Genomic DNA, 27,193 nt, shown 5'->3' on the forward strand with positions numbered 1-27,193 from the left:
CACAGTGTAGCCACTGGCTTCTCAGTTAGTGGCTCCCAACACAGCTACAGGATGCTTCTGCACTCATGCCTGAGCTCTGACTAATGACCTCTGATGTGTGATTGGGTCACCGGGTGGGATTCTGTGGACTAGGGCTTGGGGCACACAGGGTTCACGAAGATTGGTCGTGGTACAAAAACGAATCTGCATTTAGTAGGACTTCAGGACTTCTGTGAATATGTGGCCAAATCTAGGCAAATAAATTCCTCTTTAAACTTCACAAAAGGAACATACATTTCCTGCAGCAGTCAAATAACAAAAAGATAATTGAAGAAAAATTCATGCTCCTACTTACATGCCTTTCTCCCTGTTCAATCAAGTGTACTTTTATACTGTCAAGCAGCCAGCTGTCAAGGTGGTCCAATTAGGGCAATGAGCCAAACTGAGGGCAGCAGTCAACCTTTATTCACTTACTGTGATCCTACAGGCAAGAGGCAAAGAAAAGAAAAGTGCCAGCTCCCCCGTGTTCCATTTTCCTCACTGAAGGGCATCTGGGCAGGCGAGGGTCAGTTGACATGGAGCACAGACAGGAGGGAATATTCTCACTGCTGAGGAGCTCTGGACAAAAGGCCTCTGCGTTTTAAACCAGGGGTTCGTGGTGTGGGGGACGGAGAAGGGGAAGGATTCCGAGTGGAAAAGTACCGACTCACAATGGAGACAGGTGCCGGGGCCAGGACTCCTCCTGCCGAGCTGCCCGGGCTGGGAATGCGGATTTGCTCATAAACGTGGCCAGTGGGGAGGGTGGAGAGGAGAGCCCTTGCCTGCAGCTCCCGTGGATACTGTAGTGCCGTGGCTGTGTACCGGGTCCAGTGTGGTACCTGCCTGGTACCCCCTTCGTAATCGCCCACAGCGGAGCCTAGAGGAGCTCACCGGGTTTGGGCCTGGGATCAGAATCCTCATGTGTGGGGTGTCTGTATGGAGGTTTTGTTTTTACAAAAATGGGGTTATACCACATACTACTCTGCAACTTGATTTTCTCACCTAACAATACATCAGGGTTACCTCCGGGTCACAAAACATACTGAACTTTTTTATTTTTTTAATGACTGTGTAATATCTTACTGGTTATAAATGAAACTCTTCAGTATTTCCCCTTTTGATAGACATTGAGACTATTTCCAGTCTTTGCCACAACAAATAATGTCAAGTGTGAATTTTTGTCCACATATCTTATGGACAGAATCTTCTATTTTTTTAGAATATAGTCCCCAAAGTAGGATGACTGAACCATTGACTACATCATTATAATAGTTTTAAAAGGTATAGCAGTTTACATTCCCATTAATTATGAGAATGGCCTTTTCCTCTTGCCCTGAACTATTACACATTCTTAATTTTTCAGCAAACGTTTGCCAATCCAATGAGCAAAAGTTATATGTTATTTTTACTTTAATTTGCATTTTCCTGGACGAGTGAGATTGAGCATCTTTTCACGTGTTTATTGAACATTTGCATTTTCCCTTCTGTCAGTTGCTTCATCATATCTTTTACCCATTTTTTTTCCCTTTGCTTGTTTGTCAAATGCCCCTGGAGATTGTTAATCCTGCTTGGAGGTGGGATTTAACGTGAGTTGGTGTGATCCCTGTAAGAAAAGTTGTAAAATTGAGTGGATTTTTGAAATGAGCACCTCATTTGACCCCTTATTTTTCTCTTGATCAGTTAACAATTTGACTAACTTGGGGGACAAAAGGTAGGTCTTTTGGACTCCAAACTGTGACATTAGAGGATGGAAGCAGCAAAGTTTTCAAGAAATTGCTTTCTGAACTCAAAATTCTCACCAGCAATAAATTACGTTTATTCTCTCCTGTGGCTTATGTTTGCGGAGGGTGCAAAAACATTTAAAAAACTATTAATGTCTTTGCTTTACCTCCTCTCCTCCTGTCCCCTTGCAGTTGGGTCCGAAGAACACGTTAGACCTTACCATTCACCATGTTACAAGTAATTTCCATCTATGCTACGGACAAGAAATGAAAGCATGTAAATTTCAGTTTCAGTCTCTGTGAATGAAAGGCTGACCTTAACTTTGGGTAATACGCTTAGAACCCCCCACCCTCCAACTCTTATGGTAAGGGGATACCAGGTAGGAAGTGGTTGCCAGTTGGTTAAATTACCCCAGCCCCTAGGAGCTTCCTCACTTAATCTCTGGCCAATCTCTGAGTAAGTAAATGGAATGTCATTCAAAATCTGACCGTAGTCTTATCTAGAGGTCCAGATCTGGGGGCCCAGAAGAAAGGCCAGGGCATATGCCTAATGCTCCTTGATTCTTATTATTGCCACAGCTTTTTTCTGTTTGTTCTAAATAATTTTCCTTAGGAAAAACAGTTCATAAAATACTGAAGTAGAAGATAGAAAGTATACAAGGATCCTCTGATGACAGAATGTGGCTTTAAAGCATTAATCTAGTTTATTGGTTGTTTAGTGCAAGATTTGTCAGCCTTCACATGCACTCTGTTCCCTTTGAAACCCATTCCCTCTCGCTGCCCTACTCCAGATTGGAGACCAGCACTCTGACACATTGATCCCAAGATCAGAGGGATGAAAGAGAGAAAGATCAAAAGGAAGCCAGGAAGCATAGGAAGAGGCATCATAGTTTAGGGACTGGAAAGTCTGACTGCCAAACATGCTGTCATCTTTAATCCATGGGTGTCTCATGAAGGAAGAACTTGGTAGTTCAAACAGAAATGAAGAATGCTCTGTACGTAGATGGATTTGGATATAAAGATCTATTTAAGAAAGTAATTAGCTAGGGTGAGCTAACATTGGAATGAACATTGTTCAGCCGTGAACATTGGAATTGAATGCTCATCCTCCCTTTGTGTGAATTTGAAATTAAAAAAATAGAGTAAACATAGTGGTGGCCGGTGCCTTTGCTGTGTTCTCTTTCCCTGCCCACTAAGCCCAAGGGTCCTGCCTAGTTTGCCTTAATCTTTCAAGTCACTTTTTTAGTGGTGACTCAGCCAGAATGACATCCTTTTACATCCATTGTCTTTTTGTAATAACCAGTGAAAAGGCATATGGATTCTAGATGGTCCAGACTCTATACAATTAGACAATTACAGATAATAATGTTACCAAGAAAAATTTTGAGGCCTTTGCTATGGATAGTTTTTTCATCCACCCAAGTGTAATTCACTCTCTCTCTCTCTCTCTCTCTTTTTAAGTTATTTATTTATTTATTTTGAGAGAGAAAGTGCATGAGTCAAGGAGGACCAGAGAGAGAGAGGGAGAGTCCCAAGCAGACTCCCCACTGTCCACACAGAACCTAATGCGGGGCTCAATCTCACAAACCATGAGATAGATCATGACCTCAGCCAAAATCAAGAGTCAGAGGCTTAACTGACTGAGCCACCAGGTGCCCCCCTTTTACTCATTATCTTTTACATCCCTCCCAGATAGCCAACGTTCCTAGTCAGAGCCTGGAAGCTGGAATTCAGGGACCATGTAGAAAAAGGGAAGAGAAAGAGTTAAGACTAGCTTTAAGCAAAATTTTGAAATGGAAGTTTGCCTTTGGAATTTATTACCTAATGACTTTCGCTCTCATCACCCCAGATCTCAGGGTCCTTCTTACTAGTGTGAGATTAGGCCCTAAACTAGACCTTCCTTTCAAGCTCGCCAAATCTCTCCATCCTCACTCAAAACCCTTATTCCCTTATTCTGGAAGTTAGTCTTAACTGATACATTAGGACAAAGACCATTTGAATAAACACACTTATTTGTGAATGCTGGATATCACCTTTCTTGGGAGGGGAGAATTGCATTTTACAAGTGACAACAGATTTATAAGAAGGAACTTTTAATTTTTCCTATTTTTGGCATTATAATGAAGGAAGTGATGATACAAATATTACATCTTCTTCCCAGTCAGCTCCCCTAACATTTTCCATCTTCTCATAGTTTCCACTAGTTTTAGACCGGTTAATCCTCTAAAGCCCCCATGATTTTTGTTATCACCCTCTCCCTTACCTGCCCTCCCAGTCTCCATGACAGCAACAACTGGGCACAGGTGGGTGAGGGGTTGGGGGAGAGCTGCAGGCATTTATTGGGATCGCTTCAGTGTTGGAGACTAACTTTTGTGTGTGTGTGTGTGTGTGTGTGTGTGTGTGTGTGTGTATTTTAGTGTTTATTTTTGATAGAGAGTGCAAGCAGGGGAGGGACAGAGAGAGGAGGGGACAGAGCATTGGAAGTGTGCTTTCAGCACAGAGCCCAATTGCAGGGCTTGAACTCATGAACCGTGAGATCATGACCTGAGCCAAAGTAAGATGCTTAACCAACTGAGCCACCTGGGTGCCCTTGGAGACTATGTTTATGGTGGGAGGGAGGGGTGCCTGGGGCCTCTTGGCACAAAGAGTGCAGCTGACCCTAGAGTCCATGAGGCATCCACCCAGAGTTGAGCTCATCGAAGGCACTTCCCGTGCTTGTGGCTCTTTACAGAGAAGTGTGTTCAGTCTCCAAGTCTCCGGCTCCCTGGTACTTGGAGCTGTTGGAGCTGTTGAGTTCATATCGAATGCAATTCCCAAGCCACTTCAACCAATTGATCGCTAGAAAGTGGCTGTTTGGAACCACTTTGGAATAAGATCTAGGAACAGGAAGCTCCATCTGGAATAGGCCTAGGAAAGGTTGCTCCATGGTTATCCATGCTATAGCCTCTTCCATAGATAGCTCCCTTAGGGATGTCTGTTCTCTCACATTCTTGAGTCAGCAGTAGCTCTTGGGGCAGATTTTTGGAAGCATGTGAATTTCCTAGGCTTCAGGATGAGATGAGTGTTTTTTCCTGGATCCAGGATACTACCTAGAAACTCATGAGTCTCAGTCAGGTGTTCTCAGATTTTAATGTGCCTATGAATCACAATGAAGATTCTGATACAGCAAGTCTGGGGTGGAACCTGGGAGTCTGCATTTCTAATAAGCTCCCCGGTGAGGCCCGTGCTACCGGCCCACCGACACTTGGCGTAACACAGACCTGGAGCTGTACTATCTACTCCATGAAACACTAGCCACTTTGTGACTACCTGAACTTAAAGATAAGTTAATTAAAAATTAGGTAAAACGAAATGTAATTTAAATGTAATTTAGATGCTCGTTGCCCCGATGTGGCTAGTGGCTGCCATGTTGGAGTGCACAGATTAAAATATATCCATTGTCACAGAAAGTTCAGTTGGAGAGCACTGGTCTAGAGGAAGCGTCAATTTACATCATTCATTTCATCTACTTGTTCGCTGAGTGTGTATACCATGTGCCAAGTAGGAAGGTTGGTGCTGGGCGTTAAGACGTGGTTCCAGCCAGCAGAGAAAGTAAACGTAGCCATATGTTTCCTTTGGTGAGGGATCCAGAGTTGAGCATTTCTGCTACACCTAGAGATTTGAGTTTTCTCGAAAAGAGAATGTTGCCATGCAGCTTGTTAGAAAAAGTGTCCCTTGGGCATTTCCTCGGTCTTTGAAACCAAGCTCCAGAGTTATAAAATTGAGGTACTTACGAGATTGGCTACTGACAATGCGTATTTCTCTTAACCATTTTAGGGCCATAATCATCAGAAATGGAGAAATCATCCCCATGTCTTCAGAGTTTACCCCTGAGACTGAGCGCCAGCGACTCCAGTACCTGGTAAGAGTCATGTAGGTTTGGCGGAGCGCCGTGGCATCAGGGATGGTGTCGACGCTGTGGTGGGGGAACATGATGCTGTTGACATGGGAGCAGGCCCACGAGAGTCAGGTGACATATGGTATTAACTCCCCCCCACGCACCTTCCGATCACACATCCTGGCAACACGTGTGACGACACACTCCACCTCCGTGAGTTTATTATTGTGGCTGTTTCTCTCCCATCTGTAGCCAATGGAAGACATGATGTGCTCTGTTTCGTTTAACGGTTTGGGATGTGCAATACGAAATGGGGTGTTGAATCACACAGATACCTTTCTTCCTTGGCCTGCTGCTCACTTTAACTCAAAATGGGGGCTCCGTGCTGGGGAGGAGGGCAGCCCCAGATCCTGCTGACACCCCACCACTTGACACGTGGTTAGGAAGTCTCAGAGGCCCTTTGGGAAAGCATGCAGGCATCTGAAAGCCTGTTTCTATCCTGAAAATAAGCTCCCAGTTTAAATCTCCCTCTTCGGAGTGAAATTACGAGTGGGCTAGAGGAAGGTGTTTGGGTTTTTCAGATCTTGAGCATTTTTGCTTCACCTAGAGATTTGAGTTTTCTGGAAAAGAGAACAGACCTAATTCCCTATCCTCAAGTTCCAGGGGGAGGGTGTTTGGCTTAGAATCTCACTTGAGCAACAGTGGCAATCACACTAGGTTACTTTGGATATTTTTGGGGACTGAACAGCGTGACGAGTAGTTCTGTGGCTGAAGTATTGTCTTGCCAACTGGCTTTCTTTCTAGACAACATAGCTAGTGACCCTCTGCTCTTAGGAAACAAACTGACCCAGGCTACCCAAAAGGACTTTGCTCATGGCTCTGAATTTCAGCGTGCGTGGACAGTCAAGGTTTGATTACTTTGGTCCATTTAGAAAGTGGCTGTGCACTTCCCCTCAATTCCCTTGTCTGTTTGGTTTGTTTTACTCAATAGCTAAGCTGTGTTGCTCTGGTATAGAATGACAGCAGGAATCCGGGCTCAATGTAAAAATATTTCTTCACTCTTTGACTGATTGTTGTTCTCTAGCCTTTCTGTTGTCTTTTTCAAGTGGATAAACTTGTAGCCACTCCTAGGAACCCCAGACTTGAGGGCTCTCTTTTTTTTTTTTTTTTTTGGCACTCTAGGCAGGGGGAAGGGATCCCGTCCTGGCTCTGTTACTTGCTGGCGGGGTGTCTTTGTGCAGGTGTCTTAACCTTTCCAGACCTCAGTTTGTCACTTTACAGTGGGAAGCTAAACGAGCAGGTCACCAAGGACCACTCAGGCTGCAAGGGTCATCCTTCCGAGTAGAGTTCAAAACAGCTGGCCTCCTTGTCACCTGTCTGGCTTTTTCTAGTCCATCTTCCACAAAGCCACCCAAGTGATCTGATCATGGACTGTATCACTTCCTGCCTTAAGTCCTTTGGCTCCTCATAGTGTGCACAATGCAGGTCACACGTGGTCGAGCCAGAATCATGGTCCCCGTCCACCTCTCCTGCATTGTTTCTCTGTTGCCTCTACCAACACCACCATGCATTTCAGGCTGCAAGCAGAGAGCTACCTTCCATATTTGGGACGCACGTCGATCTCCACAACCTCCTTGCCTTTGGAAATATGCTCTGCCTGGATGGTCCTTCCCCTGTCCTCTGTCAGGAAAACTGTTTCCCATCCTTTGAGACCCCAACATAAGTGTTATTTCCTCTAGGAGGTGTCCCCTAAGTCTCCCGGGAGGGGGTCAGTCCCCGGTGCTTGCAGAGCCGTATAGAAGCCTCTAGCTCTCGGCGTATGGTATTGTATTGCTGGTCACGATCGCTCTCTCCCCTTCCAGACTGAGTCCTGGAGGGCAGGCTCCTTAGTCGCTTCACGTGGCCAGTTCCCAGCACAGAGGAGATACTGAAGCGGGATTTGTTGGCTTGATGAAAGAACCAGAATTTGTATTGACGTCTGGATCATTACCACACAGTACTCTCCCTTCCACCTTCCCTTGAAGCCTATCATAGCCCTTTGCCTGCCTGTGCCTCGACTGCACCCTGCCTTCATCACCTCCTTACCCTTTAGGGAAAACCATTTCCTGTTTTCCCACTAAAGGCAATGAGAAGCAGCAGGTTAACTTTTTTTTTATTTTGAAATCGTTTCACATTTTCATGTTACAAGAATGGCCCAGAAAGATCAAAACATTAATTTTTAAGGAGGGACGGGAAGGCTGACATGTATCAGATTCCTAAATACTGGTGGTCTATTTTCCGATGTTCGGAATGAGACGTGTGTTGGCTTCTGATCTCAGCGTTGTTGTGTAACTGTGTCTGTGATTCCTATAGTCCCCGGCTTCGTCATCAGTAACAGGCTTAGGAAGCCTCAGAAGGTGGGTGGAATGATTAAATGAAAACCGTATGCAGAATTCTTTTGTGGCACATAGTTCTCATTTGGTTTTTGTTTGATGAATCAGTCTTCAAGTCCTACTGGCCTGCAAACCACAGAGATTTATTTTCTTATTTTTAATTTGATAATCACTGCTACTGTTCCAAAGATTAACATGTATTTTTGTGTTACTCTTGAGCAATCAGTGTGGACGCTCTTAGCCCATAGAACTGAGCCCAACAGCTGAATTTCCAAAAGGTGCAAACCATGTCTCCATTCTCTTTTGTTTTTGTTGTTCCCATTCTTTTTAATCCTTACTGCTAATACATATCCGTTTCTCTGGTTAATAACTGTTCTCCCCGGACAACAGGAGTGTACATGACCAGAACGTGAAATATCCTGGTTGTCCAACTTCCTATACTGCCAGGAGTCTAAAAATGTACGCTTTGAAATGAATAAATCCAGTAGTAACAGTCACATGATCTGTGATGCAAATGTTTGTGGTAAAGTTTTGGAGAGAATTAAGGGATTTATAGTATAACATAACCTTGCGGTGAAGCCTTTGTGGTAAAGTATTTGAGAGAATTAGGAGGTAGATAGCATAAAACCTTAAAAATAATATCAATTAGGAGAGGAAAACACTGGTGTGATGACTTCTCTCAGCCCAGCCCAGGTGTGAGCTGTGTGATCCCACACCCCTCGCGTGATGTCTCTGAATCTCTCCTACGTGAAATGTGTAGGACACCTCCCTTGAGATTTTTTTCTGTAGGTTCTGAAATCAGGATGAAAAGTGATCCCACAGCAATATAAAATACAGTGCATACCTTATAATTTTATGTGCATTTAATCCTACCAGTTCATTTTTTTTTTGGAACATCAGTTCCCTAGAACTAATTATGAAACACTTCAGTGCATTGGGGGTTGTGGTACCTTTTACGTGATCTAAACGAGTTAGAACATCACTGGAAAGTTAACAATGTATTTCTTACTCTGAGGTCAAATTAAAATTTCTTTTTATGATGTGTGAAGAAACATTTATGGCCGAATCATTAAAACTTCTAAGTTCCCAGAGACTTACTCGTCTGGAGCATGATTCTGCAGTCCCAAGGCTATTTGACTTGTAGAAACGGTTCGTGATATTCTCAGAGGTGGGGGGAGATGCAGAGCTCGTTGGACACACACCGTTTTGATCCACATCGAAGGGGGAGGTTCTTGGGATGCACGCTCTGGACATTTGGGGTTAACCGAACTAGAAGCAGATTATGACGCTGGATGTGGCAGGCATGTTAAATTTGTTTGGTCTTGTATCCTGACCTCAGAGGGTCCTTCGTGTGGCTCTTAGGTCATGTGAACTGTGTTCCGTAGACACTTGGGCAGGGTGATTAATCAGGCTTGAGGGTTTGATGTGTTCACACGGAATGTGGCAGGTGTGTGATGAAGGGGTCAGGGGCACTGTCCCAGCAGCCAGGAAGTGCTGCTGGTCCTCGAGTCACCAGTAAGCCTTGCTCTTCTGTCGCTGTGCCTTTTTTTTTTTTTTTCTTTTTCTTTTTACAGTTTCCAGGGTGATTGAAATAAAATAGTTAAGGAGGTCCACCAAGCTAGACGGAATGTTTGGATGGAGCTGGGACTCAGATGGGAGGGAAAGAAGTCTGGTTGTGGATGTGTCTCAGCAGAATTGACCTCCCTGATGCTGTGGCCTCCAGAAAACCGCCCCACCTCTGCTTCGGGTGGCAGCAAGGGAAGAATCGCCCTCAGGGGGACCTCCACAGCCCCGAGGTGCGAGAGTGGTGTCTTCCCCTCAATTCTGCCTAGATGTATTTATAAACTCTGATTTTGATTACATTAAGATGTGCTGGTATCGTCAGGCCTTCAACTTATGTCCTTGTGTCCTCGTGGATAATCCAAGTTTGCAGCTGTTTTTCATCAAGGGCAATGTACAGAAGAGATGAAAGTGGGCTTCAAATGCACAGCTGATACGTACAAGTGCAGCATTATCGAAGGCGGTTTCTTGTGGTGTCCTTGAACTACCCCCAGCCTTCTGTGCCAAGTCCGATTCTGTTTGTCCGCCGTGTCCCTGGTGTTGGCTTTGGAAAGGTTTCAAGGTCGACAGTGTTGTGCCACTTCACTTTTTGGGATTTCTCATGATCAAGAGTTATCTCCCAAAAAGTATATTACTTAAACGTGAACCTGCTTAAAAACACGATACTTTAATTTGGGAGGGTCAAGTGTGCTAGTGAGTAAAATTGACTGACCCACCACTGCCACATCACATTTAACCTTGAGAGCAGGTTGTGAAGCCCAGAAAGCCTTTCTTTAGTCACAGGCAACTTCACCACCACTCTGCTTTGCTTGGTGACGGAGTCATGGAAAAATCCACTCTAATCCTACCTCTTTCCCCCATTTAACCCTTTTTCACAAAACTGCCTGTGAGTTTGAGAACTTCTAATTTAAAAATGGCAGGCAAAAAAATGGTTGGCGTTTTTCACATGCGCTATAGGTTCAACTGATCACACAGGTGTCACAGAGAAGCCAGGAGCTATTTTTCTTGGGGGGTGGGGATGGGGGAGAGAGAATCTCAAGCAGGCTCCGTGCTTAGCACAAAGCCCGACACAGAGCTTGATCCCACGACCCTGGGACCAGGACCTGAGGCAAAATCAAGAGCCAGACATCCAACAACTGAGCCACCCAGGTACCCCAGCCAGGAGATGTTTAGAGCACAAAACTGGCACTGCCCAGAGTCTTAGAGGCAGAGCTTATATTTGGCCATCCTAGGAGCACTGCTTGGTGACAGGGAAGACTCTAAAGACGTTAGCACTGAGAGTTGAACCTCACCGCTTCCAGAGCCTTGATTTTGAAAATGAATATAAATGGATGTTTTGTTTATCCCAGGATGGGAGGAGGAGTCAGAGGCTTGATGCTGAGGCATTCTGTGCCTGCTCTGCAGAGCTAAGGAAGTGAATTCACACAGCTAAACAAATAACCACAAGAATGGATCCCTAACTACTTTTATTCTTAGAAAAACGCAGTCTTCTGCACAGTTGCTACACATATATAATCTTTAGATTCTCTAAAAACCCCTTTTCCCTCCAACATTCTGAATAAAAAGTTGGGCACATAAAGCCAGAGCCATCTGTCCATAAGGTCCCTTAAAAATTGGTCTTAGTGTAGGGGCGCCTGGGTGGCGCAGTCGGTTAAGCGTCCGACTTCAGCCAGGTCACGATCTCGCGGTCCGTGAGTTCGAGCTCCGCGTCGGGCTCTGGGCTGATGGCTCAGAGCCTGGAGCCTGTTTCCGATTCTGTGTCTCCCTCTCTCTCTGCCCCTCGCCCATTCATGCTCTGTCTCTCTCTGTCCCAAAAATAAATAAACGTTGGAAAAAAAAAAAAAATTGGTCTTAGTGTAAAGAAGCAAGATAGTGTCATGCATCCATTAAAGATGTGAAAGTTAAATATGCTTTGAAAGAGGTAGATAGCATTCCCTGAGGTTTACCACGGCAAAAGCTTAGCTGTCTATAAAACGTTTTCTCTGCTCCCGTTGCTTGATCAGTGAAATGGGGTAATTACAGGACCCTCCCAAGACTGGTTTGAGGACTGAAGAGTTAATATTCATAATGTGCTTACGACAGTGCCTAGATCAGAGACAAAATAAAATCTTTTAGTTTCAAATCTAACTATATATGAAGAACTTTTTTTATGGCCGCCCTGCCATTGGACTACTCCTGTGGCCTTTTATAAAATGTATAAATTCCATTTGCATATGCAAAGGAATTGAAGATACACAGGCACATCTTTTTTGCTGACATGAGTTGTTCTCTCTTCAAATGAATTCCTTTCCCAGCCTTTTACTTGGGAAGAAAAAGCATTAAGCATATGAATATGGAAACTTTATATGTTTTATGTAAATGACTACTTTTTAGCCCTTATTCTATACATTAAACTGTTGTAGGGTTGACAAATCTAGGCAATTTTGTTTAATATATCCATTTGCATACAAGTTTCCATGTGGCTCCTTTATCGCAAGCTATAAATTTTACAATTTTAAAGTTATTTTAGGGGCATGCTTTTCTCTAGTTGATCGGTACAGTCCCATGTAGAAATTTAAATGTGAATCTTTCTTGACATCCATGTAAACCAGACAGAATCTTATCAATATTCAATTTTATAATAGCATATATACATAAGCTTGGTTCTTGTTACTCTGAGATTTTTAAGGATAAATTAAGACTGAGAGAATTCTTTATGAAAGACTCCGACACATACATATTTAGATCTCAGCCATTTAACATTTTCCTTTCATTTTTGTTTAACCCAAACCAAAATACTCTTTTCCTGCACTGCAAATTGGGTAGTCAGCCTTGGCTCTGGAAGAGCTATCTCCTTTGACGGTTAGTGCGACCATCAGTGGGCTTGGTTGATGTTACTAATTTCATTTCATTCGTGACCATAGACTTACTGTCATGGTAAATCATCTTGAAATATAAAACCTCCAGTCCTCTGATCTGATGAGGTTTTTTTTTTTCCCTCCTGAGGGCAAGGAAGAGGAGAGATTACTCAATTTTTTATTAAGATTTGTGTTAAACACTGAAAATCCTCATTTGATAACTTCCTTTCAAATATTGAGAACTCTGGACTTTTTTTTTCTGAAATTAAAAAAAAAAAGAGCTCAAAAAACAAAGTGGGGGCAAGGTGCCTGGGTGGTTCAGTCTGTTGAGTGTCCCAACTTTTGATTTTGGCTCAGGTCATGATCTCATGGTTTATGAGATCAAGCCCCAAGTTGGGCTCTGTGCTGGCAGCGTGGAGCCTCCTTGGGATTCTCTCTCTCCCTCTCTCTCTACCCCTTCGCAGTTCATGTGTATGCTCGCTTTGTCTCTTAAAGATAAAAAAAAAAAGCTCATATAAAAGTTTCCTAGTAGGAGGACTTCACAAACGATTTCCTGTTGTGGAATCTGCCCTTCATTTGACACATGAGTGTTTTCACTTTCCATATTCTGCTGATGGGAGTAGAAGTTCGAACAACTACCTTGTAAAAGGGTTTGGCCCAGGGAAAAAGGGTTTGGCACAGCCGTTCCTCTCCTAGGTGGGCACCTAACCAGAGTGTGCACAGTAGCTCAGGATGTACTTGCCCAAACTGGAAACTGCCCAAATGTCCACGGGGAGTAGAACAGATAAGATGATTGTCAGTCATAGTCATGAGCTGGAATGCCATGCAGTACTGAGAATGAACACGTTTTAACTACATGCAACAACGTGGCTGAATCACACCGACTTAACACCCAGTACTGGGGACAGCTTATAGGATCCCATAGTAAGTATAGAAACAGGTGAAACCAACACACAGTTTGGGATAGTGCTTCAGTTGGGGAGAGCAGTGATTGAATGGGGTCCTGACCACAGGTGCTGACCATGTATTGTTTCTTGATCTAGATGCCCGTTACACAAGTGTGTCAAATTTGTGAAAATATGTTGACCCATACACATATGATACAGTAACTTTACCGTGTATTTAACTGTTATTATTGTTTGGGGGAGGGACCTTCTTTGGGGCTCTCCAGGAGCCCAAGGTGAAGGGGCTGGGCAAGTTCCCCAGAAAGGCACCCTTCTGCCACCTATCTGTTCTCTCTTGAGAGCAGTTCCAAAAGCCCTACTCACCATGCTGCTATGCACTCCCTTGCCTCTGCTCTTGCTGCTCTGACCCCAGAGGCCTTGCCTGATCCGCTGTTCAGATGCTTTTCAGATTCTGTCCAACCCACCCAGTGAGTGCCCCGCTCTTTGTTCCTTAGCCCCTGGGGATATCTGTTTCCACCCATAAGCCTTCCTCAGTCTCCCCAACTAATGTGTGAACTCTGAACAGATGGACTTCCTTTTTTGTTCTTTGAGTCCCAGCCCCTGATACCTGGCACATGGAGGAGCTCATGTGTTAGCTGCATGCATTCTTCTGGCTGGAAACTCCTAAACCTGGGACAATCCTCTCAGTAGCTGGCACGGCTCACTCACATTGTGGCCACAAGGTAGCAGAAGGAAATTTTATTATTAAAAAGGAGTAACCAATTTGTGTTTCCCAGCAGGCAGTTTTTTTTTTTTTTAATTTTTTTTTTTTAACGTTTGTTTATTTTTGAGACAGAGAGAGAGACAGAGCATGAACGGGGAAGGGTCAGAGAGAGAGGGAGACACAGAATCCGAAACAGGCCCCAGGCTCTGAGCTGTCAGCACAGAGCCCGACGCGGGGCTTGAACCCACGGACTGTGAGATCATGACCTGAGCCGAAGTCGGTCGCCCAACCGACCTAGCCACCCAGGCGGCCCCCAGCAGGCAGTTTTAAATAATCTCAGGACCCACCGTCTCAGTGTCCACAGGAAGCATGGTGTTTGGCCACCTCCCGTTGCCATTGTAGACATGTCACTCTCTAGATCTGGGTTCCTACTTCCACTCCCTGTTTTTGCCCTGCCCTGCCAGGGTGCTCAAAGCTCTCCCCAGCCCAGGAGGGTGGAGCTCAGATCCATGTGCTCCAGAGTGAGACAGACCTGGGTTCAAGTTACTCACCCAGTCTGCTTTCATGAGAGGCTTCTTAGAAGGTTCTAGACAACATCTCTTTTTCAAGCTTGTCCCCTCCTGTTATGGTTGAACTCAGAGATTCTCATTGGGATGGGGTGGTTGTGTTTCTTCACTGTAAGTGCTTACTTCCGTCCCCTTGCAGCTGGTTTCTTCCCAGGACTAGAGAGGAAAGCAGCCAGAAGACGACGTCTGATCCTCCTTCCCTATCTCTGACGTCCTGCCACTGCTTGGCACAGCAGGTTACTCCAGCGTCGTTTTCCTAGATGAGCTGTCTCTTCTTTCCCTGGCCAAATGCAACCATGTCTGGAAGTTTATTCTCATTAGCTGTCCAGAGACTAAGTGGCAAGGACATGGCCTACCCTCTTTTTAACAAACATGTACTCTGCACACTCCTTAAAAGACAACTGGCAACCTATCTTTGCTTGTGTTGGGGCAGCGGTTACCAAGCTTTCTTTCCAGGGGCCATTTGCATCACATGTGTGAACTCCAGTGTACCTCCACTCCCTTTCCTCGGTGAGGAACATTCTATTGTGCTTCCTTGTAGGAAAGCCTCAAGTTTTAGGATAAAGATGGAGGCACAAAGAGTGGTCCATTTTTTTACATGGAGCAGGCCAGCACACTTTAAGTTGGATTTTAATATAGAAGACATTTCTAGGTTTCTAGTCGACATGCTTATTAAGTAGAGAAGAGACATGACATTATTTAGACATTCTTAGGAGTGTGAAATATCATGAGGTTTGAAATGGTATAATTTCACCCACACACGTGGTTTTACAGGAAGATATCTATTGAATTATAAAAAGTTAACTAAATCCAAAATACAGTAATGTGTGTCCAAGATTGTTTTTATGTGCTATGGACCTTAGTTTTAACTTTTTCAAAAGATTGAAAGCTGTATTGTATTATTTTGTGAAGTTTAATCACCAAGTGTAACTGAGTAAAGCAGATCAGAATGTTCTGTATTCATTCTCCCAGCACATACTTACTTGGAGTCTTTACTGTGTTAGGTGCTATGCTTGGCCCTGGCATATAGCTAAGGTTTAAAAATAATGAACATATTCAAGTGTGGTGGGTATCACTTGCATCACCATGCAGATGTTCTAACATACATATGTCCAAATAGCAACATCAGGAGAAAAAGCTAAACTATGTCCAGCATATTAGAAAAATAAGGGATGTTTAGGAAACTGTCTAGAATTTTTATTTTGTAGGGATCTTAATGTGTGCCTCCTCTCCTGCCTTGCATTTTTATCCCATTAAGGTCACATTTGTAACAAGCCAGCCTATGAAACGTGCCTTGGGAAGGGACAGTAGTCACGTATACCTATTTATATATGAGTGGCCCGGATATGAGTAGTAGAGTAAAACTTGCCAAAATTGTCCATGAATTTTACAAGTTTGGATTCCAGAAATCATGGGGTTTTATTGCTGAGAGGAGCCTAACAAATTCTTACACTCAGATTTTACAGTCTTTAAATTTTGGGTGTGTTGCTTACATTGAATTTAGCATAAAATCACTTTCGACGCTCAAGGTTCCAGAACGCTGATGTGAGCACTGCTTCTGGCAGGGCAGGCCAGCTCTAATGAAGTAACCCTAACCAGTCGTGTTACCTGAATGCTGCACAGCCTCTGAGAAGTTGTTTCTGAGTTGCCAGGTTGTGGCCCACTCTGCTTCTGAGAATAAAATGTCTCTGTGCTGGCCAACAGACACATGAAAAGATGCTCAGTATCACTGATCATCAGGGAAATGCAAATCAAAACCACAATGAGATACCACCTCACACCTGTCACAATGGCCAAAATCAACAACAGAAGGAACAAGTGTTGGTGAGGATGTGGAAAAAGAGGAATACTCTTGCACTGTTGGTGCGAATGCAAACTGGTACAGCCACTCTGGAAAACAGCATGGAGGCTCCTCAAAAAGTTGAAAATAGAACTCCCCTGTGATTCAGTAATCATACTACTGGGTATTTACCCAAACAATACAAGGACACTAATTCAGAGGAATATATATGCATTTCAATGTTTATGGTGGCATTATTTATAGTAGCCATATTATGGAAGCAACCCAAGTGTCCATCAATAGATGAATGAATAAAGAAGATGTGATAAACACATGTACGTGCATGTGTGCGTGCGCGCACACACACACACACACACACACACACACACACACACACTGGAATATTATCCAGCCATGAAAAAGAATGAAATCTTGCCATTTCCAATGACTTGGGTGGAGCTAGAGAGTATTATGCTAAGCAAAATAAGTCAGAGAAAGATAAATAACATGATTTCACTCATGTATAGAATTTAAGAAGCAAAGGAGCATAGGAAAAAGAGGGGTGCCTAGGTGGCTCATTCGGTTAAGTGTCCGACTCTTGATTTTGGCTCAGGTCATGATCCCAGGGTCATGGGATTGAGCCCCACGTTGGGCTCCATGCTGAGCGTGGAGCCTGCTTAAGATTCTCTTTCTCTCCCTTCCTCCCTCCCTCCCTCCTCGCCCCTCCCCCCTCCCTTGCTTGCAGGCACTCTGTCTCACTAAAATAAAAATAAAAAGTGGGGGCACCTGGGTGAGTCAGTCTTTTAAGCATCCGACTCTTGATTTTGGCTCAGGTCATGATCTCACAGTTTGTGAGTTCAAGCCTCCACTGTCAGCATGGAGGCTATTTGGGATTCTCTCATCCCTCTCTCTGCCCCTCCCCCGCTTATGCTTTCTCTCTCTCAAAAAACAAACAAGCAAACAAAAAACAACAACAACAAAAAAACAGAGAAACAAACCAAGAAACAAATCCATAACTATAGAGAACAAACAGAGGGTCACCAGAGGGGAGGTGTGTAGGGGGATGGGTGAAGTAGGTGAAGGGAATTAAGAGTTCACTTACCAGGATGAGCACTAAGTAATGTATAGAATTGTTGAATCACTATATCGTACACCTGAAACTAATATAATACTGTATTTTAACTCTTGGAATTAAAATAAAAACTTAAATAAAAATAAAAACTGTTCTCAAAAAATTTTTTTTAGTTTTTTCAAACAAAAGCAATACCCGTTCAGTAGTAGAAATAATCACAAATAGAGGTAAGTCAAAAAGGAAACCATCAGATAACATTTTACAATATTTAGATGGCTGAGCATATGTACTTCTATAAACATGTATACCTAGAAGACCATGTTACGGACTGAGTGTTTGCACTGGTATCCTCCCCAACGCCCCCACCCAAAAAAAAAAAAAAAAAAACCCTTCTGTTGAAGCCCTACCCCCCATGTATGCCAAATTTGGAAATAGGACCTTTTTAGAAACAAGGTTAAATGAGGCCATAAGAGTGGGGCCTTCATCAGATGGGACTAATGTCTTGATAAGAATAGACCTCGGAGAGCTTGATTTCTCCCCCCAAGAGACAGAGGAAAGCCCGTATGAGGTGCAGTGAGAGGGGGCAGTCTGTAAGCCAGGCAGAGAATCTGCTAGTATCTTGATCTTGGACTTCCTGCCCTCCAGGACAGTGAGACCTAAGTGTTTGCTGTTCATACCCCTCCCCGTCTGTGGTATTTCCATATAACAGCCCACCTAAGATGAAATCTGAAAACTTCCATGATTATTGCACAAAAAGACCACAAATGAGCAGAGAAGTAGGTTTTCCTCTGAAAACCAACAGGTATGTGTCCCACTGTATTTTAGCATCTCATTTTTCATTAATTAACCACCTATTGGCTCTATTTGTACTTAGTTTTTGAGTTGTTTTTTCTTTAACACCAGGACCTCCATCGGGTCTGACAAATAGGACAATAGTGAGTATTGAAAGTGCTGGTAAGAAGGGGGTCTACTATTAGGACATGGCGATTTTTAAAAGTAGTAAAAATATGTCATCGGTACACATGGAATACAGGTGAATTCTGTGGTGAGCAAAATCATGACAGAAAATATCTTGCATCATACGAAATGTGCTGTGTCAGGTAGAGGAAGAAAAATGGCCATAAAAGTAGAGAAATTTAAGGGTGTGATGTATCAGTGGAGGATGAATATTGCAGTATTTCTTCAGAGCTAAGGTGCTTTTGTTTTCACCATTTGACATATCTGAAGTTGAGATATTTTACCACTGATTGTTGCTGTCAGCCAAGTGGCAGGCATGACACAGGTGTCCTCTCCTGGGCATGTGTAAACATCAAAAGAACAGCACCAAACTTGCAGGATGGGCGGCTGGCAGCTTAGAAGAAAACCCTGAAGGCAAAAATGAAGCACTCTTAAAGCCTTTGTGGATTTGCAGAGGGGCTTGGAGGTGTGAATCTGACTTGTTCAGCCACATTCCAGAAGTGGGAGTCAGAAGTTAGCTGGCTCTGGATAATTGCAGAGCTGACTTAAGAACTTTGCACCCCTGGTTCTGAGGCTCCTAGTTCTAGGGTGAATTATTTAAGAAATGTTGCATCGCCAACGGTCCCATGGAACACAGGCCACTATTGCCTGGGAAATCGTGACCGTTAATGATTCAGAGTTGAAAACTGATGAGCAGTGGAATTCTCAATGTGAAGACATTTTGGAAAGCCTTATCCAATATACTTCACCTATGTAATCTTCTTAAATATACCCCAGAGGGATATGTAAAAATTTGTCTAAGTCCAAAGGAGCCCTTTCAAAAAGAATAAAATAAAAATTCAAAGTGGTAAGAAAGTATTGCACTTAGTTTTGTTGGCAGCTTCCCCTCGTTTCTTAGAGGTAATAAAATAATAACTCATTTGAAAAGGGCATCTTAGAACTGATGAAACACCATAGCCTATTGCTATAATGGGGAGAAAGCAAGCGGTTTGAGACCCTGAAAGCCCCTGCAAGTGAAGGGGATACAAATGCCACAGGAACATGGGCTTTAAGGCCCACTTAGAGCCTGCTCATCTTCAGAGGGAGAGGTGAGGTGACCCCTGCAGAGAGTGAGCTGCTCAGGAGATCCTGGCTACTTTGCAGATCTTCCCTCACAACTGTCCAGACAAACGTGTACTGGCAAAAAGGGTATGAGGGTACCCAGGGAAAGCACCATCAGAGGGCCACTCACTCTCCTGGAAACGTGGCCGGGTGCCTGGAACACTGCACATTGATCTCTGAGGCACTTGGGTCTGTGAAGAAATGGACTTAGAAATATAGTCTTTGGATCCTAACCTGTTTGTTAATGAAATGTATGTGGGGCATTTACCGGTATTTCTTCACACACATTCGTTTGTATGTACCTATATGCCTTGTATCTAGATCTGTGTGTATATGACACAACTTACATGAGCTCATACACCTACACGCACACGCACTCACATACGTTGTTTGATAACCTGTGTTTTTACGTCTGTCTATCCTTTCTTTCCATGTCATTACATATTTGCTGTAGTATCATTGTAAATGACACCATAGAATTCCTTTGTATAGATTTTTTAACTAACTTATTTAGTCCCTCATATTATTAAAGGATTTCTTTTAGCTTCTTTTTTTTTTTTTTTTTTTTTTTAAATTTTTTTTTCAACGTTTATTTATTTTTGGGAGAGAGAGAGACAGAGCATGAACGGGGGAGGGGCAGAGAGAGAGGGAGACACAGAATGGGAAACAGGCTCCAGGCTCTGAGCCATCAGCCCAGAGCCCGACGCGGGGCTCGAACTCACGGACCGCGAGATCGTGACCTGGCCGAAGTCGGACGCTCAACCGACTGCGCCACCCAGGCGCCCCAAGGATTTCTTTTAGCTTCTTCAGGAGCATTCTTGTGGCCAAATTGGGTGCAGATCTGTAATTTTTTGTTAACTGGATCCTCACAGGTACCTATTGACCATTTAGACTTTGCATGGTCCAGGGCCCTTGGTCCTTTTGCCCACTTTTTTTTTTTTAATTTTTTTGTAAATGTGTGCAGGTTCAAGGGTTGGGATGGGTGTTTGTGGACATGTTATTAGGCTTCGGCTCTGAGACCACCCAGCCCTGGATGATGACCTTGGGCTAGGTGTCTTAAGTTCTTTGGGCCTTAGTCTCCTCATTTGTAAATTGAGTCTATGACATGTGCTTTATAGGATTGTTGAGGTTGTGACAAGCATATCAAGTGCCTGGTACATGGTAATCCCTAAGTCAGGTTGCCAGCCAGGCTAGGCCAGCTTGGGGAGTGGGGTATAGAGTCCCAAAGCTCTAGGAGATGATAACAGGTACATGGTAGGTGTTGCTATTCATGGACTAATTATGCCTCTGCTCCTTCGGTCAGTACAGCTGGCTTCCTGGGTGTGTGACTCCTGCGACTGCACAGGGCTCTGTACGTGGTTATTCTTAGTTTTGAACACAGTCTCCATATTTTCATTTTGCACTGGACCCTACAGATTGTGTATCCAGTTCCACCTTGTAAGGTTGTTGGCAGTGTGATGCGAGAGGTCACAAAGCACATTCCGTAGTGCCAAGGATGTAATAGATATCGGTAATCATTAGATGGATATAATAATTTTTTATGAGCCGAGACAACTACGATAAGTGCATTCATTTAATTATTAAAAGTGTGAGGTAAATACATAATTAATCTCAGATTGAGAAACTGAAGCTCCAGAAGCTAAATCACCAACTAAAATTACACAGCTTATACACGCAGAACTTGGATTCAAACCCAAGTTCACCTCACCCAAAGCCCACACCACTGACCTGCCTTATTAAGTACTCCCTTCCTTCCTTCCCAGGGAACCTCTCTGTAAAGGTCAGTGTTTAAGCGTCCTTGATACTCATCAGCAGCCAACCCTCATCCCTAGCAGAGGTTTCACAGCCCCTCAGAATGTTCCAGAATTCCTGTCAGACCTGGGAAATTTGGGGGCTACAGAAGACAGTAAAGACAGTTCACCTTCTCAGTACTGCCCTGCCGTGTCTCCAAGCCTGCTCAGAGTTCTATTATCTGGCCAAATCTAGCCAACCCAGTGACAGTTCAGCTTGTGTCCTTTGACTCCTGATATACTTAGCTTAGGATGACTGATGTCCAACTAAACCTCCAAACTACCATGAGAATCAGCAGGAGATCTGCTGGTGTCAGATCTTGGGAAAGAGGCTGTGGGAGATGCCTGTTTCCAGGAGACTGAGGACATGGCCATCTGTCCTGTGGCAGGGATCCCTTGCTTTTCTACAGTGCCAGGTCATGATTTGCTCTGCCTACTCTTCCCTGCCAAAAATTTTTTAAAAATTAAGAAAATAATGAAGGGAGGGAGAAAAAGGATCCATTCCAGCACACTGCTAGTAAGTGGGTGTACAGCTTGGTACAAGGAAGCTTCCATGCAAGTTTGCTTTTAGTGTGTGTGGCCTTCGAGCGGGGAAATTAATACTTGAGCATTTCATCTCTTGGATAGCGGATTTGAATTTTGAATGTGACAATGAGACTGTTTGTTGTTTCAAAGCAATTCCCTAAGTGGCTGTTTGCTCAAGACTTTTGTAGTGTGAACAGAGATTTGGGGGAGGGGAGGAAGCCATCTGCTCTGGAATAGTCTTCCAATTACATGATCAAATTACTGCAGAGCAAAATGGAGGGAGTCCAACAGAAAGTTCCTGTCTGGTGTATCCAGCCCCAACCTGCTCTCTTGGGCCATTGTGTCAATGTGGAGATTCACATGTAGGTTTCAAAGGCAAGGCCATGATCGCCAAGAGTGTGAGCAGGAGAGGAGCAGAGAAAGCCAAGCAGAGTGGGGGAAAGCTTTCACGTTGCATCAACATGCTGTTCAAGAAAATGAAAAGATCTTGGATTTGAATTAAATGAACTTTTGGAGAAACTCCGTTTCTTTTCCTCTTGACTTTAGCAATCCATGTCTCTGATTACAATTAATTTATCATGTCAAATTAAAAAGTTATATCCCTTTATAAGTTCAGTTAGTGATTTTTTATTCGCTGATATTCTTGTAGAATGGAAATGTTTATTCTATTTGTTGAATACGCCTATTTTTTCCCCTTAAAATAGAACAGTTTTCTGGTTTTTGAAATATGTCTTGATTTACAAAACATTATTGAGTCTTATTTTTTCTCCTAAATATGTGAGTATTTTTTCTTTTTATTTCTTTTGCTATTAGGCATTCATGCAGCCTCACTTGCTGGGAAATGAATTCACACATTTGGAGTTTCCAAGGAGAGTACAGAGAAAGGAACTTGGAAAGAAGATGCTCTACAGGGACTTTAATATGACAGGCTGGTAAGAACATGCCTCCCTCTGCCTCAGCACTGCCACAGTATGTGTGAAGGAATCATCACCATCATAAAAAGCCACTCATGCAGTTTGGATCAGGTAGTGCGGCCAGAGACCTGGGTTGGTGGCAAAGGACTGGGGACGTTGCTTCTGCTCTTTTTGCCTGGGCGCCAGTTCTTAAATCGCGGTGTTGGTCTGCCTCTGTACTTCCCTGACATCCTCCCTGGGGACACGAGACCCCACGAAGCTGACATAATTCCTCACTTCACATGCACAAGCGTTTTTGAGGCTTTAAAACACATTTAAGTTGGGTTTTTTTTAGGTCAGGGGCTCGAAGGAACAGGCTAACAGTTAATTGAGCCAAACTGGCCTGGATTTGAATCTGAACTCTGAGCTTTCTAAAGAGGCAAAGTTAGGTAAAGTACTTAACCCCTATGAGCCTAACTTTCTATGGATAAAGTGAAAAAAATGGGCTCTTTGAAGGGGTTGCTGTAAGGACTAGAGGTAATGAGCCATCTTCATTATTTTTTCACATTTACATTGCGATAAGAATCTTGGCAAGGGGCGTCTTCCTCCCACAACACACCTATGTCAGCACCAAGATCACTTCTGTGGTGGATCAGTGGCTAACAGTGACTAAGACCTCACCTGTTTCTTCCATATGAAAGACAGATAGGATAGAAAGTACATATACACCATAGGATTGACATGAGGACTAAATAAGAGAGCACAGGGCCTGGCCCATAGTAGTGGGGGTGAAGATTTGCTGTTAGCCCTGAGGTACTGGCCAGGGAGCCTCCTGCCAGCCTGGAGGAGAGCAGGAGGGTGAGACAGTGGACTCTTTGCTTGCCAACATAGGCATAGAAGTGGGTGCCATTATCTCTTCTCACGTTGACCAAAATAGCTGTCACACGTGATTACAGCCCAAAGTCTCATGGTAGTGACTTCTAGGCTAGAAATCTACTAGAATACACACTGTGTTAAGGGAACAGTTGAGCTGCCTAGGGAAAATAAGGGGCTGATCTAAGGCACTTCAATTTATCCCCTATCATCTAAAAGAGAAGATTTTCCCTACTATCCACTCTTCTTATAAAGCAGGGTCAGCAAACTATGACCCAGAAGCCAGATTCCACCTACACACCTTTCTGTAAATATTTTTTTGTTTTGTTTTGAGTACAGCCACATTCGTTTGTATACATTTGATCTTTGGCTACCTTCACTCTACAACAAGGTGGTTGAGTAGCTGGAACAGAGACTGTATGACCCATAAAGCTTAAACTATTCTAAAACATGAACGGACTTGGCAGAAAGGGTTCACCCTATTTGCAGCTCTGAGGTTCTGGAGTTTTGGTGCCCTCGAATCCTTACCCTACCCCAACTGGGTTTTCTTTACAAGTTCATTTTTATCCGATCAGCAAAATCAGCACTCCTCACAGAGCAGTTGAAGGTGAGGGCTACCATAGTTTAGAAAAGCACGGTCGGGTTTGGTCTAAGTTTTGCAGGATTTAGAACGATGGAGGGAACGGTGCCCCAGGTCAGAAATCCCCATGACTGCAAATGCATAAACAAAAAGAGTGGACCTGAGAGACAGTAAGGAACATGGCCAAAAATAAAGAGACGGTCTATGGGAAATCAGACCGAGTCAGTATCAAGGGAACATAATCAAGGATGCGGGAAGCCACGCAGAGACCTACATTTACTGTGGGAGGCTGTGGGTGGTGCTGCTTTGTCTCTGAGAAGGAGAACGAATGAGGAAAGCATGGTTTTGGGATGGCAGTCCTAAGGAGTTTGAAGGAAACTGGCAAGAGAAAGCAAGTTTAGGTACCCAGGGGGGGAAAAAAATACCCAGCATAGAAATATGTATGTGAGGTCTCAAGGGTCAAATGGAGGGATGGAAGCAGAAAACAGAGAAGGAAGGAAATGAAAAACAAACTAGATGATTTGGGCCAAGGGATAACTGTAAGGGGTAAGTCATTAATCGTTCCAACCACCTGTTTATGTCCTTTCGACTAGTCTGCAATTCTCCAGGAGGGGGCAGTGCCTCGCCTGGTGCCTGACACCCAGTGATTAGCCAGTGGGTATTTATTGGATTTCAGGAAAGGGTGTGACTGACGGCAGTTGGGGACCAGGTAGTTATGGATGGCAGGTGGGAAGGGTGGGAATAAGGAGCTTGTTTGTATCTGAGATACGTTAAGCTTGAGGCAAGGCTGTTTGTGTGTTCTTTCTATGCCAGAAAGGCAAACAAGATCTAAGCAGTCAAAACACACTTGGAAAACAAGTGGCTAAAGATTACCCCCATTTTATAGTTTTTAAAATGTGGATACGTTCAGGGACTAGATTACATCCAACTTCACACACTCAGTCTCTTGCTTTCTCTGTACACACACACACACACACACACACACACACACACACACGGTATTAATTAGCATGATCCTAAGAAAATAAGTGGTCCATAAACAGGCTGTATTTAATGTATGGAACTTCACAGAAGGTACCAAATAATTGAGGAGCCAAGACTGAGAACGGCTTCAGTCAGACATGATTTGCTGGTTTGTTTCAGCACGGTTCCCTGTGTGGCTATTGGCTGCAGCTTTGCCTGTGAGCAGAGATTGATGTACACCTTTGTGTATTTTCTACCTGTTCTTTTGACTTGAAATTGATGCTTCAGGAAAAGGAGAGTTCTTTATATCTTTGTTGGAGTAAGTGGGGGAGTTAGAGACCCAGTTAGACCACTGCCTATATAAACTTGAATGAATTTAAACTTGAATGAATTCCTTTTTTTTTTTTTTTAATGTTTTATTTATTCTTGAGAGAGAGAGACAGAGCATGAGCGGGGGAGGAGCAGAGCAAGAGAGGGACACAGAATCCGAAGCAGGCTCCAGGCTCTGAGCTGTCAGCACAGAGCCTGATGCGGGGCTCGAACTCACGGACCGCAAGATCATGACCTGAGCTGAAGTCAGACGCTCAACCGACTCAGCCACCCAGGCACCCCTGAATTCCTTTTTTAAATGTTGTAACCTCTCGTGAGAAACCTCGTGTCTAGCAGTTATTGTTTAGGACTTGAAAAAAAAACGTGGGATCACCTTTTGCTGCCTTTCTGAATTGTCTCTAGAAAGAGAAGACCTGGCAAATTAATTCTGTAGAAGGGGAGATGAAGGCCTGTGGCTCTTTTCCCACAGATGCCTTCAGTGACTACCAAGTTGTTGGAATTGGTTGAAGGTGGTCTGGAAGTGTTTGGAATGTGTCATGCTCAAGGAGACAGGTCCTTACCGTGTCCCTTTATGTTTCTTGGCTTCAGAGTTAGCCCTGGCCTGTGAACCTGTTCTTCTGGAACGCTTCTACGAATCACGAGTTCACTTAAGTCAAAGCCCTTTAATTCTTATAGCAAATACCTAGTTGTGGTGGAAATGGGCCCTGCATGCCCCCACTCAGCACGATGGCAGTGGGCCTACCTGACAGTGACTGGAAGAGCTAAGGGCCAGGCGTTGTGATGAGAGCTTGACTTGATGCCTTCTGTTTCACAGTCCCATGAACTGTGATGAGGAAACTGATGAGGAAACTGAGGCACAGAGGCTGAGTTTCAAGGTTACATAATAGTAAGTGGGAGCAGCTAGGACGTGAACCCAGACAGCATCACTGCAGGGCACACGCTGTTTACCATGCCAGCTGCCCGACGCTGAAGGACTCCTCTTCCTTGTTCCCATTTTGTGGTTGAGTAGATTGAGACAGAGAGGAATTAGGTGGTTTGCTCAGCTTCTACGGACACAGAAGTGTCAGAGTAAGGCCTAGGTACCAGGTTTCTGAGGCCCAGAGCTCTTTGTGATACAATGCAACGGTCCATTTTTCTTCAGGGTAAGATTAGACATAATTACTCAGTTTTGAGCCGTGACGTGAAGTGAAGCAGGGGAGCAAGGGGGGGTCCTGTCCACCAGGATCAGTGTCTCCGTGACAGTCCTCTAAACAAGAGGACGGGGTGAAGCATTTCAGGACTGGCTGAGGTACTAACTTTTCTGGTTCCCAGTCTGACCTGCTAGACTGCCAGCCAAATTAAACTGGGCTGCTTCACACTCGTCACTAAGAGTCTGCGTGTGATTTGGGGGTGCGGATGGTGGGAGGATCCTCAGAGAACCAGGTCTCCTGTGCTGAGGAAAATTGTTTGCTCTCGTCTTAGAGCAGCCTCATGCCAGCCCTCCGTGGTGTGTCTGCAGTGGGGAGGAAGGTGTGGGAGAGGATGTCTGCTCTGGGGGGGGGCGGGGGAGCCTTGTCTCATCATCAGGGATGAGTTTGTGGCCTCCTGACAGGGAGCCTTTCTCTCCCACCCTCGTGCTTTCTCAGAGACTGTGGAGCAGCTTGGCAGGCCCAGATTGTATAGAGGACAAAAGGTTATTGTCACCAGGACCTTCATAATGAAACCGGTCTCTTCCCTGGCTCCCCCACCGCCCCTTCCCCCGCCTCAGAGATCGCTTGCCCAGTCGTTGGA

General features: G+C 44.2%; 1 protein-coding gene across 3 annotated transcripts in view; it reads left to right on the forward strand.

Moving 5' to 3' along the window:
• The window catches only part of PPM1H (protein phosphatase, Mg2+/Mn2+ dependent 1H), a 264,640-nt gene that overhangs the window by 171,367 nt on the left and 66,080 nt on the right, over positions 1 to 27,193 (forward strand). For all 3 annotated transcript variants that reach the window (XM_086712926.1, XM_086712925.1, XM_086712924.1), the window contains exons 5-6: positions 5,556 to 5,640; positions 22,598 to 22,716. In XM_086712926.1, coding sequence (XP_086569052.1) covers positions 5,556 to 5,640; positions 22,598 to 22,716 — 204 coding nt within the window. The remainder of the gene's footprint in view (positions 1 to 5,555; positions 5,641 to 22,597; positions 22,717 to 27,193) is intronic.

The sequence above is a fragment of the Puma concolor genome, chromosome B4 (genome assembly GCF_028749965.1).
Source record: "Puma concolor isolate L17-30 chromosome B4, mPumCon1.1.hap2, whole genome shotgun sequence".
NCBI classification, from domain to species: domain Eukaryota; kingdom Metazoa; phylum Chordata; class Mammalia; order Carnivora; family Felidae; genus Puma; species Puma concolor.